The 16,414-nt window shown below is 48.0% G+C and overlaps 3 protein-coding genes across 3 annotated transcripts; 1 reads left to right on the top strand and 2 right to left on the bottom strand.

Annotated features, from left to right (window-relative positions):
• The first annotated feature begins 3,726 nt into the window (after positions 1–3,726).
• LOC102763199 (histone H4) lies at positions 3,727–4,146 on the top strand. Its single transcript, XM_006759974.2, has one exon. The coding sequence runs from the start codon at positions 3,757–3,759 to the stop codon at positions 4,066–4,068; it is 312 nt and encodes a 103-aa protein (XP_006760037.1). The 5' UTR covers positions 3,727–3,756; the 3' UTR covers positions 4,069–4,146.
• A 1,152-nt stretch (positions 4,147–5,298) lies between these two features.
• Positions 5,299–5,732, bottom strand: LOC102762622 (histone H2B type 1). The gene has a single exon (XM_006759972.2). It carries the CDS (start codon positions 5,704–5,706, stop codon positions 5,326–5,328), a length of 381 nt encoding a protein of 126 aa, XP_006760035.1. The 5' UTR covers positions 5,707–5,732; the 3' UTR covers positions 5,299–5,325.
• A 6,626-nt stretch (positions 5,733–12,358) lies between these two features.
• On the bottom strand, positions 12,359–15,631 carry LOC102762900 (histone H2B type 1). Its single transcript, XM_006759973.2, has 2 exons — positions 15,089–15,631; positions 12,359–12,746 (listed from the first exon to the last, which is right to left on the bottom strand). Exon 1 carries the CDS (start codon positions 15,474–15,476, stop codon positions 15,096–15,098), a length of 381 nt encoding a protein of 126 aa, XP_006760036.1. The 5' UTR covers positions 15,477–15,631; the 3' UTR covers positions 12,359–12,746; positions 15,089–15,095.
• Positions 15,632–16,414: the final 783 nt, after the last annotated feature.

The following is a 16,414-nucleotide window of genomic DNA, read 5'->3' as shown; positions in this document are numbered from 1 at the left end:
CTTCTCCGCAGAAGGCGCGGGAGGCGCGGTCGGTGCGGTCTCGGACATGGTCGGCGGCGAGGGTACCTGGCAGATGAAAAAAAACGAGTCTGCGAGTGGCGCGGTCGGTGCGGAGAGCGTCTATATAAACACACAGCCACGCCGCGCGCTGATTGGCTCCCAGCTCCCTCTTCCGCCCCGAGCAACTGGGTCTCAGCTCCGTCTCGGAATTGTGTTTGTTCCATTCCAGGAAAGCCCAAAAATTAAAATTCCCTGTGGAAGAACCACTGCAATTTTACTCTACAATCCACCGGGACAGGTCAAGCTTTGAGGCCGTCAGACTGTCGCCTTTCGATTAGCGTCACGTCGGTCTCAGCCTTTGTCAAAAGCCCCCGACACTCTGAGAGATTCACAGGTCAGAGAGTCCACTTGTTGATTTTCGTTTAAAATATAAAATTTTCCCGGTGTGTCTCCAATATCTTGCCCCCCGATAATGTTCTATACCTTCTTGGCTTGTCATCCATGTCAGCATCTGCTGCCTTCTCCTCGAGATTTACCCAGAAAATCGCCTTCCGAGGAGGAGAAATAGCACAGGCTCTCCCAGGATTTCTCTCCAAGAGCAGTCCTGAAGGGTGCTTGGAACACCAGTGATTTTTCATCAGAAAAGCCTTTGATTTGTCTGAAAAAGCTGTAGCACAGCTTCTGGTGACTATTTTTGGCTGTAAGGAGTCACTATTTATTTAAAGGAAATGGGGGATGTAGTAATCGATGCTTGTCTTTCAGGGCAGTTGGGCCTGTTACAGTAGCTGATGGCAGAATAGATTCAGGTAAAGGCAGAAAGAGAGTTGGTGCTTTCTACAGGTTAAAAAAATTCTTTTTTTAAAGAGGGGGATGTTAATCAAATGTTCATGAGCTTTTGGGCACAGAAGTCTGTCATGCTTGGGGAAGATGCATTTGGACAGAATTCAAGTAACAGCAGCATTAAGGAATATACGCAGCACACACACTCACTCAGGTAGGATTCCTTTAGGACAGGGACATTTACAAGCAAGAATGTTCTATAGTTACTACTAAAATTCTTATTTAAGAAAGGATATAGGTTTATCGGCAGCACATTACAGCGTATGCTTTCTGTTCAGTAAGATACAGGTTGATGGTAGGGTTGTTAGGACAGGTGTCTCACTGAATGCTGTTTTTGCTAAATGCTGAAACACAGCACAGTGTTTTGTAGACACAGAAACAGCCAAGGGGCTTGACAGGAATCAAATCTGGTACATGAACAGCAAAGGAGAAATCAACAAGTGTTTAACCAAATAGTCTATGAGCACTGGCTAAGCCCCTTCAGGGGACGGAGCTTTGGCTGTGAATCCGTCTCCTCCACCTGCTGCAAGTAAATAAAAGGACAGGCCCACGACTGTCTTTCTTGACCCGAACAGCCCAAGCGGCAAACTCCTTGAGTTGGGCGACAGTGATTTGATTTTTTTTGCTCCTCAAGCTCTGTGCTCGTCGTCAACAAGCTCAAGGCTGCGTTCCCCTCGGACTATGAAAGGGAAGTCCTGGGACACGACAGGACACGGCAAAGCACAGGAAGTTACGCTTTCTCCTTGACCCATCGATGTGTCTCTGTTACATCAATGTTTTCTCTCTCTCTCTCTCTCAGTAATAAAAAGACATATCCTCAGGTAGGATTAGAAACGTTTGTAAATCAATAAATAAAATTTTTAAAATATTAAAATATACATAGGATTACAAAAACACCATATTAAACTACTGTTATTAGGTTTATCAAAAGTGCAAATCAGGGAAGTATTAACATGTGTTAACATATGTTCTTCTTTATCAAAACATTAAATAAGATTACCCATATGACCAAGAATTAGAGTCTGATGGAGTGATATATTTAAATGATGTTTTGAGATATCAATAGCTGTAGATGCATTGTGATATGACTGTAGCACAGGTCTAGCCAATTATACTGTTAACTGTTTTCATAAACAGAGGAAACGCTACCATTCCGTTGGGGGATATTAACAATAAAGATCAAGGTGTTTTTTTTATACACAAGTTCTCAGACCCTCTGAATCCTGTCTGAATTCCCAGGTTAATAACTCCACTCTGGAATTTGTTTCCATACAGTGTGTTTTTTGTTGTTGTTGCTTTCTTTAAAAAAATATTTTTAAAATACTTAAAAATATTTTTTATTGAATTCTTAGAGAGAGATGGAAAGACAGAGAGAAATATCGCCCAGACCAGGGAGGAGCTCGGAACCAAGACATGCACTCTTGACCAGAATCGAACCCAGGACCCAGGAGGCTTCTGTCCACAGGCCTGTGCTCTACCCACTGAACCAAACCAGTGAGGGTTCCATATACTGTGAGCTCGTGGAGCAACTTTGATGCAAGCTTGGTCCTCCTTACAAACCATGGAGAAAAGCCAGGTCTACCCAAAGTCAGCTGGAACTTCTCAACGAAGTGAGTGATGAAGTAAATATATAAGTATTTATTGTTGTGAATTGTTCTCAGAAGAAGTGTGGGGTTTGGGAGGAGCACTCCCATCAGTGTGCCCCCTTGGCATACAGATAATTTGGAGCTGAAATCAACTGAAGCCCAACACAAACAGGAAAGTGTCTCCTTTTTAAAAATAAAAATATTTTTATTGATTTCAGAGAAGGGAAAGGGGGAAAGATAGAAACACCAATGATGAGAGAGAATCATTGATCGCTGCCCCGTGCATGTCTCCAAACAGGGATGGAGCTTGCCACCCAGATATGTGCCCTTGACCAGAATTGAACCCAGGACCCTGCGGTCTGCAGGCGGAGGCTCTATCCACTGAGCAAACCGGCCAGGGCAGTGTCTCCTTCTTAATGAGATTCGGATAGGGAAGCCTGCTTTACGAAGGGAACCAGAGCATAATCATTTCAGAAAACACACTTTAGCACAGAAGAATTAACTATGAAAGTCAGGAAGGACCCGTGCAAAGATCTGTTCACTGCATTTCCCTTTGCCCCGTTGTTTCTGAGTTGTCTAGCAAGAAATTTTTTCCCACTTTCGTTACCTGCAAATTGCCTATTTCTCCTTTGAAATCTCAAAGCCCTTTCTCTTTTATTCAAAATGACATATATACTTCATTTTGCCCGTCTTTGGGATTTTCATAATTCCCCATGTAGATGTATTTATTACGTTTTCCTTTCTCCCGTTTACCTGTCGCTGTTAATTGGATTAGCTCACCTAGAACTCTGAAGATGGGAGGAAAAATTTTCCATAGCCCCACAGAAAGTTTTCGCAAATTAGGATGCTGTCTTGGTACTCATCATTTTAGAGGAGTGCACTTTGGGGAGAGGAATAATTAATGTTGTGGCTGTTTTATTTGTGTGTGTGTGTTCAGATGTTAAACAAATTGCATGGCTTAGATCTTTATGAGGAACAACACGCACGAACTCATGACTTCATATTTTGGGGACCCCGAAGGACAAGTGTCAGGCTTCCTTGTGGAAAGTGTATGGAACGGCCCACTTACAGGCTTCAAGTGTTGTGTGCAAACTCCACATATGCACACGCCGTAGCATTGATTAGAGTCCCCCTCCCGGACTCAGCGTGGCTTCCGGCGCAACACCGGGTTTCCACAGTTCGGAGCGGGGACAATGTACAAAGGGCGGGAACTGAGTGGGTCGCCACGCCTGCCGTGTAGGTTTCAATCAGGTCCGGCCCACGACTATAAATAGGCTGAGCGGCGCTCCCAACACCATTGCGCTGCCAGCTGAGCAGTTGGGAAGTCACGATGTCTGGTCGCGGCAAAGGCGGGAAGGGCCTGGGCAAGGGCGGCGCCAAGCGCCACCGCAAGGTGCTGCGCGACAACATCCAGGGCATCACCAAGCCCGCCATCCGGCGCCTGGCGCGGCGCGGCGGCGTCAAGCGCATCTCCGGGCTCATCTACGAGGAGACGCGCGGGGTGCTCAAGGTCTTCCTGGAGAACGTGATCCGCGACGCCGTCACCTACACGGAGCACGCCAAGCGCAAGACGGTCACGGCCATGGACGTGGTCTACGCGCTCAAGCGCCAGGGCCGCACGCTCTACGGCTTCGGCGGCTGAGACCCCAGCAACTGGCTTCTTCAGCAAAACCAAAGGCCCTTTTTAGGGCCACCCACCTCCTCCTTTAAAAGAGCTGTTAATGTAACTGCGCTGTCTTGTCTTTGCGGCGGTTCAGGTAGTCACAGGCTTGTAAGTTTCTTCACCTGCGAATGTTTCCCCTCTGAGTTTCTTGTGGGGAGTTGGGAACAGTGATGTGGGGAACCCTGCATCCCAAGCGCGCGCCCTCCCCAGAGGTCAAACCCGGACCCTTCAGTCTGATGACTGAAGCCCTGCCCCTGAGCGAGTGGCAGTGCTATTTCGCCATTTTGGTAATATGTGGTGGCGGGGAAGCGTGTATAGGAAGGAGTGTTTCTCAAAGGACAGCGATGCCACTTCTTACTGCTTTAACCTGGGCTGTCCTGCCCCTTTGTCACTCCCAGAAGTTACTCTCTGCCGGTTTCCAGGTAAATGGGGGAAGGGGAGTTGCGGTGTTTTCCGTGGGGTGCAGTCTGCCCAGCATCACTGGTTCCCTTCCACGTCCACACTGGCCCGGGCCCCCCTCCTGAGCAGGACCCCCAACAGTTGCTGGACGGAGCCAGGGGAGACCTGGAGACCAGATGGTAACTGGGAAGCGACGGTGCGAGAGGGCGCGCTGGAGGCTGCAGACGAGGAACCTGGTGGAGACCGCGTCCTGGGAACTGTGGGGCAGGTCTGGTCTGTGAAACGAGTCGTAAGTGCGGAAGGGATTGTGTGCTTGGCCATTAAAACCAAAACACAAACCTAACTAAGTGCCTTCCAGAGATCAAATGGAAGCAGGTGCCGTAACCACTGCTCTCCCCGGAGCGCTGCAGGCGCCCCACGTGTCTCTAAAGACCCGGAGAGAAAGCGCCGGGCGAGGTCCCTAACGCCCAGGCCCCGGGGTGGGGGGGGGCGGGAGGAATTAGCGCCGCAGCGACACCTAGAGGCCGCCAGGGTCTAGCGCGGGCTTTTCAAACGCTGGCGAGGCCTGCGGCGCCCAGTGATGACGTTTCATCCGAGACCCGAGGCGCCGCGGCCCAGTTAGAAGCCGCACGGGGAGCTGCGCCTCCAGCCGACGGGGAAATGCCAAAAGGTGAGCGCGCGCTGCAGGCGGGACACATGAGGGGCCGGGAACGACCTCTGGACCGTTGGCCCCAAGGCTCTGCCCCGGGACTGGCCGCTGCACAGCTCTTCGTGTGAAGGTGTGGGTGGCTCTGAAAAGAGCCTTTGGGTCGGGAGCGAGGCCGCGGGCTCGCGCGCCTACTTGGAGCTGGTGTACTTGGTGACGGCCTTGGTGCCCTCGGACACGGCGTGCTTGGCCAGCTCGCCGGGCAGCAGCAGGCGCACGGCCGTCTGGATCTCGCGGGACGTGATGGTCGAGCGCTTGTTGTAATGCGCCAGGCGCGACGCCTCGCCCGCGATGCGCTCGAAGATGTCGTTGACGAACGAGTTCATGATGCCCATGGCCTTGGACGAGATGCCGGTGTCGGGGTGCACCTGCTTGAGCACCTTGTACACGTACACCGAGTAGCTCTCCTTGCGGCTGCGCTTGCGCTTCTTGCCGTCCTTCTTCTGCGCCTTGGTCACGGCCTTCTTGGAGCCCTTCTTCGGGGCGGGCGCCGACTTGGCGGGCTCGGGCATGGTCGGGAGCTCAGCAGATGCCTCTGGGGAGAAGAGAGTAAGGAAAGAGGGATGTATCGCTTTATATACAACTTGGTATGCAAATATAAAGCAACGTTTTGTGTCTGATTGGTGGATATTCAAAGTGACGTCAAAAATTATCTCTGTCCAATCTAAACGCGAGTCCCAAATTTGAATTTTCAGTGATTTAAGATGAAGCTGCACTCTTTTCCCCACTGATAAAATCAAGGTATTTAGATGAACCATCACGATTTCTCTTGCTTAATTTTTATAGAATGTTCGACTACCCTTTTTTTTCAATTTTACATATTTTTTTTTTACTGTGGACAGTGTTACAGATATCTCCCATTTCCCCCTCTCCTCTCTCTCTCCCCTCCTCCCAGGGCCTACCCACCCCCAGGTCTTCACCACCCTATTGCCCACGAGTGGAGAATTCCTGGGTGGGTTCCCAGGCGAGTGAGGGGATTTTAAAGGGCTCCAGGTGGCTTTTCTGGGTGGAGAATTCTCCGGGCGGGTCCAAGGGGGAAGATACTGGTCTCAGCAGGTGGAATGTGCTCTAAGCAAAAGGGAATGCCGGTTGTGAATCGGTCTCAAGGTCAGTGCCCATGGGAGGAGGTATCGAGTCGAAGATTTGGATGCGATGATTTGATCTGACATTTTCTTCTAGGGCCTGGCTGCTCAAATTGGGGTCCCTGAGCCACCAGCAGCAAGTCACCCAGGAACTGGTTGGAAATGCCGAGCCTCAGGCTCCCCCCTTGACCTACTAGCCAGACTCAGCCCCTTAAGGAGACCCCCACTCGCCTGGCTGCAGTGGAAGCAGGTGCTGAGGGTCTTTGCAGGGCAGGAAGGGGTGGCTGGGGATAAACAAAGGACAGGAAGGAACACGTTCCCCCGAAATCCCTTCTGTGTCCCACACATGGTTTTAAACACCGCCCCCCCTTTTTACTTTTCCTCAAGGAAATATTTATTGCCTATTATCAGTCATCATATTTGACAGAAAAATTAAGTGTATACACGTGTCAAAAACACAACATTGAAATCAAGGCATCTATCACATTTACATGCAAACTCGCCCTGGTTTTCAGAATTCAGCCGTCCATCGAGATTCCGGTGCAGGGCCACCCTCCATGGTGTCCGACAGCTGAGGGTCTCGTCAGTCATTGGAACGAATTCTTCTTTGTATGTGACAGTCGTTTCCACAGGAAACCCTTTCGGGCTCAGGTATTTCATTGCTTAGCTCTAATTCATCACTTGGCCCAGGGCTTTCATATGTTGCGACATCTTTTTGTTGTACGCCATCACCGAATTGTTTGTGCTTCTCCCCTCCCCCCACCCGGACCGGAGAGAAAATCAAGGAGCCCGGCAGGGTGCAGGTGCCCCCTGCCCCGCAGCCTGGCCAGGGCACATGGCGCTGCGGGCGAAGGACCTAAACACTCTTCCTTTTCGGCTCTTTGTCTGGGTTTCTTTGTTGTCAGTTATTATTAGCATTGCCATTAGCCTTTCTTTTCTTTTTAATTTAACTAGCTGAGAATGTTAGTGTGTTTCCATTTGGGGTAAAATTGAAAGTCACCAATTAATTGTGAGACAAAGCTCTGAAGTGAAATCAACACGGATCCCTTCAGTTGTGGACATTTCCCTTCCCGATTTCATCCTCCCATGAGATTTCACCGGGAGAAGGGCACTTCTCTGTGCAAATGAATGTGAATATTCGGTGACCAATGCATGTTGCCTGGAAACACAAGACGTTTGTGGTCTGATTCATGTCCAATTAAGGAAAAGATGAGTCCTAAAGTAAAAGCTTCAAGTCAATGACCCTGGACCATTTGCCCAAGTGTAACCACGGGGTTTATAGGATTTAAATAAGGGTATGAGGACCAAGCAACTACTTTTAAGTGTGTGGATTATAAATAGAGAAAAGCCACAGGCCCAAAATGACACAACTCATGGCAAAAGCTCAAGATAACAAACTTAGATTTAATAACTGACATATTTACAGTTTCAATCTCTCCCAGACAGGTAATCTCCCCCCGCCCCCCTTTTTTAAGGTGAAGGGAGAAATGTAATCTTAATCAACTGGTCTGGAATTTTCCAGTCAAGTACCAGTAAGGTAATCAGTCTAAAAAGGCTTCTCTTTAGGCTTAGAAAGAAGAGGCATCTGCATGACAAACATCCTCTCATCCTCTTCCCCCAAAGAAAAGACGCCTTGGCCCCAGAACACACCTTTCTTTTCTTTTGTAAATCGCCTCCTTGCCCCACCGTCTTCCTATGGAAACTTTGCAGGTTGTGCAACCCCTGAGAGCCCCTTGCAGTAGCTAAAAGCCTTGCTGTCTGCGGCCTGACTCATGAAACACTAAGAGATAGTCAGACCTAATTTATTCGGCTGAATTTTGTGTTGCCACAAGACGAACCTGGGCTCTATAACATTGAAGAGTGGTGAGGACTGACCTAAACCGGAGTGGTCATTCCACATGCACACGAGTTTAGTGAGTTACACAGGATACGGGCCAGACAAAATAGTCCAAGAATTGTGTTGAATGAAAAAGAGGTTCAGAATTGGTAAGAAGATACTTTTTTGGAAAGGATTATGGGCAGGATGAAAGGGATTACTGCCCTAGGCCGGGGGGACTGCTTAAGGTCTGGATGCGTCCCAAGGTTAGGCAGAAGGGATTTTCTTCAGATGGAAGAGTTAGCAAGATTAGGAACCAGCCAGTATAGGAAGGTGAGGCGAGAACGTGATTTAATTGGCTAGCGGATTAGAAAATATTTTAGCCTGAGGTCTTCCAATTCTCTGGAGGGACCCTCATGAAGTTGGAGGGTGGGTCAAGGTTCTGGAACCTGGGGTCACGGAGAAAATGCAACCTTTGGCTGACAAGCCTATTATTCTGATTGATTAGTGGGGATTAGCAGTTCAACTAATCATCTGTGAATTAAAGAGTGGGAATTGGGAGGACCTGCGTCATAGGTCAACAGTTCACCCTTGAATTTAGGCTTGAAGAGGCGGTTCCCTGCTGTGAGTCACTTCTGGAATCCTGGAGGGGTGGGGATTTCTCTGACCTTCCCAGTGTTCCAGGATCTCAAGTCTCAGATAAAAGTTGATATCATTTAAATCTTGCTGAACCTGCGCAAGATTAACTGTAAAGAGTTGAACACACTTGGTTGTACTTTAATATGAAATGAAATTTAACTGAACAATTATCAATAAAAAGGCAAGTTGGATGCCATGGGAATGGCCTCTCCAGGTAGTTTCTGGGTCCAGTTTTGATCGATCCTTGATGAGCTGAAGAGAGTTACTTGGGCCACAGGATTGTTAATTGAAAAACAAAATCGAGTCCTTTGCTTTAAATAAGTGGATTTCTGTGATGGACTTTCCCCCATAAACATTCTCTCCAAGTCCAAGAAGTGATTGTTGTTTTAAGTTCTACATAATACAATGGTAGATATTAACTTAAATGTAATATCTAGTTATTTCGTTATATGATTGTGGCCTCATGGACGTTTTATGTTTTCATTTGCCTTTCTCAGAAAAGTATTGTTAGAGTTTTGGAATATGTACAATATTTTGTCTTTTGATGATGTTTACTTTAAAAGCAAAAGAAAGTGTGCAATAAAAATGTGCATTAGAAAGTCCTAGGTTTATTTGAGTCTGAAAATAAGATGCATGGATTTAAAAAATAATAAAGAAAATAAGAATGAGGGGGAATATGGCTCGGACATGTTCACTGAGGACAGCAGGTATAGTCATGCTGCTATCACACATTTCGAGGCTGAAAGGAGCAGTAGGGCTGGCGAGGGACACTCCGGGAGTTTTATTTCCAACGTGGAGAACAAGGCACTTACTATTCTGGAAAGCAAAATACCGAAGGACTCGATAAACTGCAAAGCCAGAGAACGAGACACCAGGGGAAACGCTGGAAATTTCCCGGAATAGAAACCTGGGAGGTGAAACCATAGTGATGAGCACAGCAAACGGTTCCCTGGGCCGCATTCCGTGATCAGGATTCGGAGCTTTGTTACCCAAAGTCTGCCCCGGGAGCGGGCCCTTGGACTGACCGGGAGACACCGAGCATAAAGCCAAGGCCGGTGAGAAAGCCGAGGGTAGAGGGAAAAACTCTCTATTGAAAAATTCCTAAGAAGGACATCTGTCTGGGCGGGCGCTGTGGTGGGGGCTGTAGGACATCTGCCGCGAGGGTTCAATCACAGACCTCAGAGATCCAGTGAAAGCTGCTGGAAATTAAAAATTGCCGCGGGCTCGTAGCGCCACCTAGTGTCTAATGAACGCAAAGATAAACCCTTGATGGACACAGTTTCCAAAAGGGAGAGAGGAAGGACCTTGAGAATGCGATGGACAACTTTTACAAAAATTAAACTTAACATTAAAGGATAATTTCCAAGAAAAAAAGATAAGTTGTGATGACAAGGAAATGGGATAGACTAAAGGCATCTCTCCTGCACCCTTCAATCCAAATGACACCAAGCACAGTTGGCTTTACAGGTTTTAGTGAAATGCGAGGAACTGATAATCCCTATTTAACAAGGCGTTTCCATTGAAAAATAATGTCTTCCCTTTTTCCCCTTTGAAAATGCATAACGTCATTATCTACCCTAGATAGAAACAAAAGAAGAGACAAAAGAATAAACTATAGTCTTGTCTTAGGAACATTCATTTAAAAAGTGCTATTTAAAGCACAAATGAAAAGCAAGAGGGTATGTTATTTTAAAAATAATAGTATATATGTAGGGCTTATTCCAAGAATGGGAGAAAAGTTTGACATCATAAATCTCCCAGTGAGAGATATTGGAGAAAAACTATGTAGTCATCATTGATACAGTGGAAGAATCTGCTAGCAGATAACACTCATACTTTAAAAAAAAATTTATCAGACATTTTCAATATACTGAGAATGAAAAGGAGTAGCTACTTCATAAGGAGCGGCTACAGTGTGAGTAATATTTAATGATCAGTTTTGGAAGGATTCCCCAAAAGCCAAAAAGAAAGACAAAAGTTCTGCTTTTGTGGTAACGCTCCTATTCAACATGGCACCAAGGGCCCTGCCAATCTTTTTAGACCAAGACAGGAAGTACTGATGACAGGGATTCGGTAAGAAAAGATGTTATCTTTCTTGTTTGAAAATAACATGTCATTGCAAAAGTCCAGGGGTTTGTATAAACGATTCGATCTCACCGAGCGTTACAGGGTGGTGGACACAGGAAATCAGGCCTTCCTGTGACATCAGCAGTGACCCATCCGGAATGGAAATGGAAAACCCTCTTACCATTTACAGCACAACAGGCAAAGGATTCTAAGACCAGGAAAAACCCCCAGATCTATATAAATAAAACTATGAAATGTCACTGAGGGATACACACCAAGACTCACTCGAATTGATAGCTATGCAGTGTTTACATCTTGTGGTGACTTAATGTGCTAATATGCTCCTAAGTTCCAAAATAACCGACACGGTAATGTTGTGCCCCAGCCAGCCTGATGGATCGTCGGTGAAGCAATTGTATACGTCATGTTGATGAGCAAGAATAGTCCAGATGCCCACACCCCCCTCCCCCCAAAAATAAAAACAACACACCACAATAACAAAAACCCAGAGGCAGCAATAAAGACTGGCGGGTTCTGACTCGGGGCTGCGCTTTAGGGGGGGCTGGGTGATCCCCAGATGCAGCCTCGGGAGTCAGAAGTGACCCATGTTCGCTCAGGTCTGTCGGCCAAGCTGACCAGAGGGCGCAGGGCCTGGCTGGAGCGGGTCTCAGTGTCTCCCGAGTGATCTGGACTGATGGCCTAGAGCAGTGGTTCTCAACCTTCCTAATGCCGCGACCCTTTAATACAGTTCCTCATCTTGTGGTGACCCCCAATTTCATTGTTACAAATTGAACATAATTAAAGCATGGTGATTAATCACAAAAACAGTATGTAATTATATATGTGTTTTCCGATGGTCTTAGGCAACCCCTGTAAAAGGGTCGTTCGACCCCCAAAGGGGTCGCGACCCACAGGCTGAGAACCGCTGGCCTAGCGTTCCCCACAGACATGTACTTCTGTGCCGTGCTGAGAGCAGGACCCGGGGCAGAGACCGTGGGACTCGGGGCACGTTGAGCGAAGCCTCGGGTGAATCGGTAAATCCGTGAGTGAGATCGGGAAGACAGATGTGTCAGGAGAATGACAAGTGAACATCTGGAAAGCACTGGGAACGTCTGGGTGTTGGCATAATAATCAATAAATAAAATGCGTATGAACAGGGGAGGGTTGTGTGCCACCTGCACCCGAGTCTGAACCATCTTTTGAGGCGGTTTGTGTGGCTGTTGGGTATTAGCATTTCTGCGAAGGGCAGTTCTGGTGTGATCTCGGGCCCAGGTGCTGGGGCGTCACCTGGGAACGGAAATGCAGACGATTGGGTTCTGCCGTCGGTCTAGTGGCTCAGTGCGCCCTCGGTTTGAGACCGTTGTTTCCCTTCGTTCAGGAGCCGGATGTGAGCTCTGTCACCTCCACGACTGTTTCCCTTCAAGACCGTTACCAAAGCCACGGCAGGGCTTCGGCCTCACCGACTCAGACCTTCATACCAGAAAGCACGTGGGAAATAAATTGTATGTTTAGAAAGGGGATATGTTAGGAGAAAGATTTGAATTAAAAATGAATGCAGAATTCCAGTACTTACTCCACAAATTTTTATTAATCATATCACAGATGTGTGGCCAGTCCTCTCATTCAGACTTCTCTAAGCAAAGGTAGTCCTTCGGAAAGAAAGAATTCCCAGTAAGTAGGCTTGTGACAGAAGTAAATTCTATTTTTATGACTGAAACAAGTAATAAAATGAGAAAGCTAAAATAAAACACCGTGTTTGGGCTCCTCCACTCAGGTAACGACCTTTTGATGAATCAATGTGCAGGAACCAGGAGGGGTTGGGTATGTGAGGGATAAACAGCAATTATTCTCTGGCAGATCAGACTTTTCGTATTTCATAACTTCTATGGGTTGATTCACATGTTCAGTTACTGTTTGCATTCATTTCTTCTCCGCATTCATCTCTGCCCTAATTGAAAAAAATAAAATAAAAGGTGTTTATCTGTTCGGTACCGTTTTGCCGCCTGCATTAATAATTGCGATACAACGAAGTAGATCCTTTTTACATTCGCTTGTACACGTGCTCTGACGTATCTCTGCAGTGTCACCTACACTTTAGTCATTATTAGCATGAACAGACAATGACTCAATTCAGACCTAGGAGATGTTCCTGGAAAATACAGGCTCTGTGCTCCCAATCCCACCAGGCCCCTCTTGGGGTGGTATTCAAACAGTTCAAAGCTCATATTCTCTCCCCTTCGTTGAGAGTTGCAGAGAACTGGCTACTCTGATTTACACTTTAAATCAGTGACTAGGGAAAATATAACTGGTAACAACTGCATAATCCATAACAGACGGTCAGACTGTTTTAAGAGTTTTACATGAGCCCGGCTTTGAACCAGGAGGTCATGGTTCGACTCCATGGTCAGGACACATCCCCAGTGCGGGGTGTGCAGGAGGCAGCTCATCATTTCCATTTGGTTATTTTATATTTTTATTGTGGTGTTCTGGAACCAAATTTTAAATATCTCTGAGCTCCATTTTCTTCTTTTTCAAATCTGTGTAGGCAAAAGGGGTTTTTGTTGTTGTTGTTGGTTGTGTTTTGTGTGTGTGTGTGTGTGTGTGTGTGTTTTACATCTGTTAGTCACTGAAAGTCTTTAATTGCCTTTTTACTCATTTTGTTTGCACTGTCTGTGGCTCTTGTTCATGCCGTGGTTTCCTGTTTCCTGGTGTATCTGCTTTAGTTTGGTTGTGATTGGGTATTGTATCACTGGAGATTGCTTAAGGCCGAAAACAAGCTTTTTCCTTCAGGGCGGATTTGTATCTGCCTTTACCAGGTGGCTCAGGGCTCAGAACCAGTGTGGGGTATCCCCAAACTACACTCTCAGCCGGGTGAATCCCTGTGGCATTAATGCCAGAGACGAGTCAGCTGGGCTTTCGGTCCAAACCCTCAGTGGTGAACCCCGCCCTGCTGGGCCCCAGGGTTCCGGGCCGACTCTCCCTGCCATCCTCAGTGTGTGTGTGTTTATTTCTAGTTCCTCCTCCCACCTCCAGCTTCACCAAGAAAGATGTCGTATCAGGCTCCCCATCACGGGGAGGCGTCACGAAACCCCTGAAAGCAAAGCTCAGCTTTGGTTAAAAGCCCGCTGGGGTGCTGAGGGTGCTTGGGGTGTCACAGGGGTCAGGCCCCTGGGCTGGAGAGGTCCTCACTTTCTTGGTGGCTCTCTGTGTTGCTTTTAAAAATATAAAAAATATTATTCTGGATTTTAATTGTACCCACTTGCCAGTGTGTGGAAGGGGGGAAATTCTCCTTTCCCTCCTCTGGTTCTTTTGCTTCGCAAACAATCTTATCAACAGAAAATAGGTTAACACGAGTAATTCACATTTAATCTTATGCACACAGGGACCCCACACACGTAACTCAGACACCGGCATCTGGGAGAGGTTTGGAGATAGGAAGGGCAGGTATACAACATGTTCTGAGCTGGGGATGGTGTCTTGCACTTTGGGGGCTTCAAAGGGTTGCTTATTGCAACATAAGAGCAGGTAAATAAAAGCTCGCCCTGCCCTTCAGACAGGCCAAACAGGTTCTTCCTGAAACTCTTATGGGCAATGTCCCCAATTCAAGTTGCCCGTAGTTGAGGGGTAGAACCTTCTCTTGTGCCCAAGGCGAAAACTGCCTTTCGCCCAAAATTACCTGCCTGCCAGGCTCTGAAGACCTGATTGGCTGGCTTTGAAGGCGCCTCCAAGCCTGGTCCCACCTCCTCTCGCTGTGCCCTGGGGATGCAGCACAGGCTACGCCCTCTCCCTCCCCCACGCGCTGCTCAGAGCCTCAAGCAGAAATTGAACTGCACAGCAACCAAACCAGAAAAACCTCGGTATACTTCGTGAAAACATTGTTTTCAACCTTTTCTCAGCAATAGTTAGCTTTTTTGGGGGGTGGGGGGGAACTCTAAAGAGAACTTGTCACAAAAAATCGCACTGTGTTTTCATGAGGGGTCATCATCAAATCCCTGATCACCTCGGAGACCTGCACACGGAAATGGGAGCTGTACATCTGCAATCACTTTCAGGACAAATTAGTGTTTACTTATGAACTGCGCTTGTCTCCCATCTACACAACTGGCAGTAGGTATTACTGCTGGATAATTCCCAAGTATTCCCTAGTCCTCTCTGTAATAAAATGATGTAGCTTTCAACTCCGAGAAACCAGAGAATGGATTCTGAGCGAATGAATAGATTACAACTCATTTGTTGAACGAATGCGTGGCTCTGAAAAGAGCCTTTGGGGTTAGGAGTCAGGCCGCTTACTTGGAGTCTACTTGGAGCTGGTGTACTTGGTGACGGCCTTGGTGCCCTCGGACACGGCGTGCTTGGCCAGCTCGCCGGGCAGCAGCAGGCGCACGGCCGTCTGGATCTCGCGGGACGTGATGGTCGAGCGTTTTGTGTAATGCGCCAGGCGCGACGCCTCGCCCGCGATGCGCTCGAAGATGTCGTTGACGAACGAGTTCATGATGCCCATGGCCTTGGACGAGATGCCGGTGTCGGGGTGCACCTGCTTGAGCACCTTGTACACGTACACCGAGTAGCTCTCCTTGCGGCTGCGCTTGCGCTTCTTGCCGTCCTTCTTCTGCGCCTTGGTCACGGCCTTCTTGGAGCCCTTCTTCGGGGCGGGCGCCGACTTGGCGGGCTCGGGCATAACGGCAATGGGTGTTCCACTGTCGCTCACACTAGAGGAACTAATGACCCCTCTACAGTGGGGCGATTATTTATAGACGATGTATTCAAATGAGGCTAGTATGATTTCGATCCTGATTGGAGGATTCATAGGTTGTCGTCACAAATGAGCATGTAAATAAACTTTTCATTGTACCTTTTCATTGGCTATTTGATTACTTTGCTGGGCCCAATCAGATGGCTTAGACTATGTTACCCAGCGCTACCAGAGCCCTCGGCTAGCGCTGTGCTGTGTACTTCAGATCCTGCGAGACTTCCCGACAACGCACCAGCCGCAGAGTTGTGGGCGGAGGCCATCTGCCGGCTGGTGCACCTCCAGACACCGAGTGTGGGGCCCGCGCCAGCGGACACCTAGCGGCCGAGCTGATGTCCTGGACGCAGGAGCTGGCACAGTCTGCGGCTGACAAACGCAGTGGCGCGCGCCCGCGGCACTTAACCAAACCACCAGGCACTCGGCAACGTTCTGCCCGACACTGAAATCTAGCACCCCCAATTCTATCAGAGCTCTAATGTTTGGCCCTAGCCAGTGTCTTCAGTGGATAGCGCGTGGGCCTGCGGGGCACAAGCAGGAGGCAACCAATCGACGTTTTCCTCTCATTGTTTTTTTCCTCTCCCACTCTCCACCCCCTCTCCCCCCCAAAAATAAATAATCCTGTAGTATTTATTTGGGTGAATCTTCCCCTTCATAACCACCCAGACGCCCTAAGTTTAAATATGTCTTAGGAACTTGTGCGCCTGTACAGGTCGCCAAATACCCCTAGTGCTGGCAATGCCGCACTTCCGCCAGCGTCTGTGGGCCAATTTATTAAGTTACCTCGAAGGACGCAGTGTAGTTTCGGCGCCCGGATCAAATAGACAACAAAGCAGTACTAGGTCCAAAGCAACTTCCAGTCCTGCTGA

Source organism: Myotis davidii, unplaced genomic scaffold (assembly GCF_000327345.1).
Source record: "Myotis davidii unplaced genomic scaffold, ASM32734v1 scaffold2537, whole genome shotgun sequence".
NCBI lineage: Eukaryota > Metazoa > Chordata > Mammalia > Chiroptera > Vespertilionidae > Myotis > Myotis davidii.
Note: the sequence above shows the minus strand (reverse complement) of the source record. Positions and strands in the feature narration are given on the sequence as shown.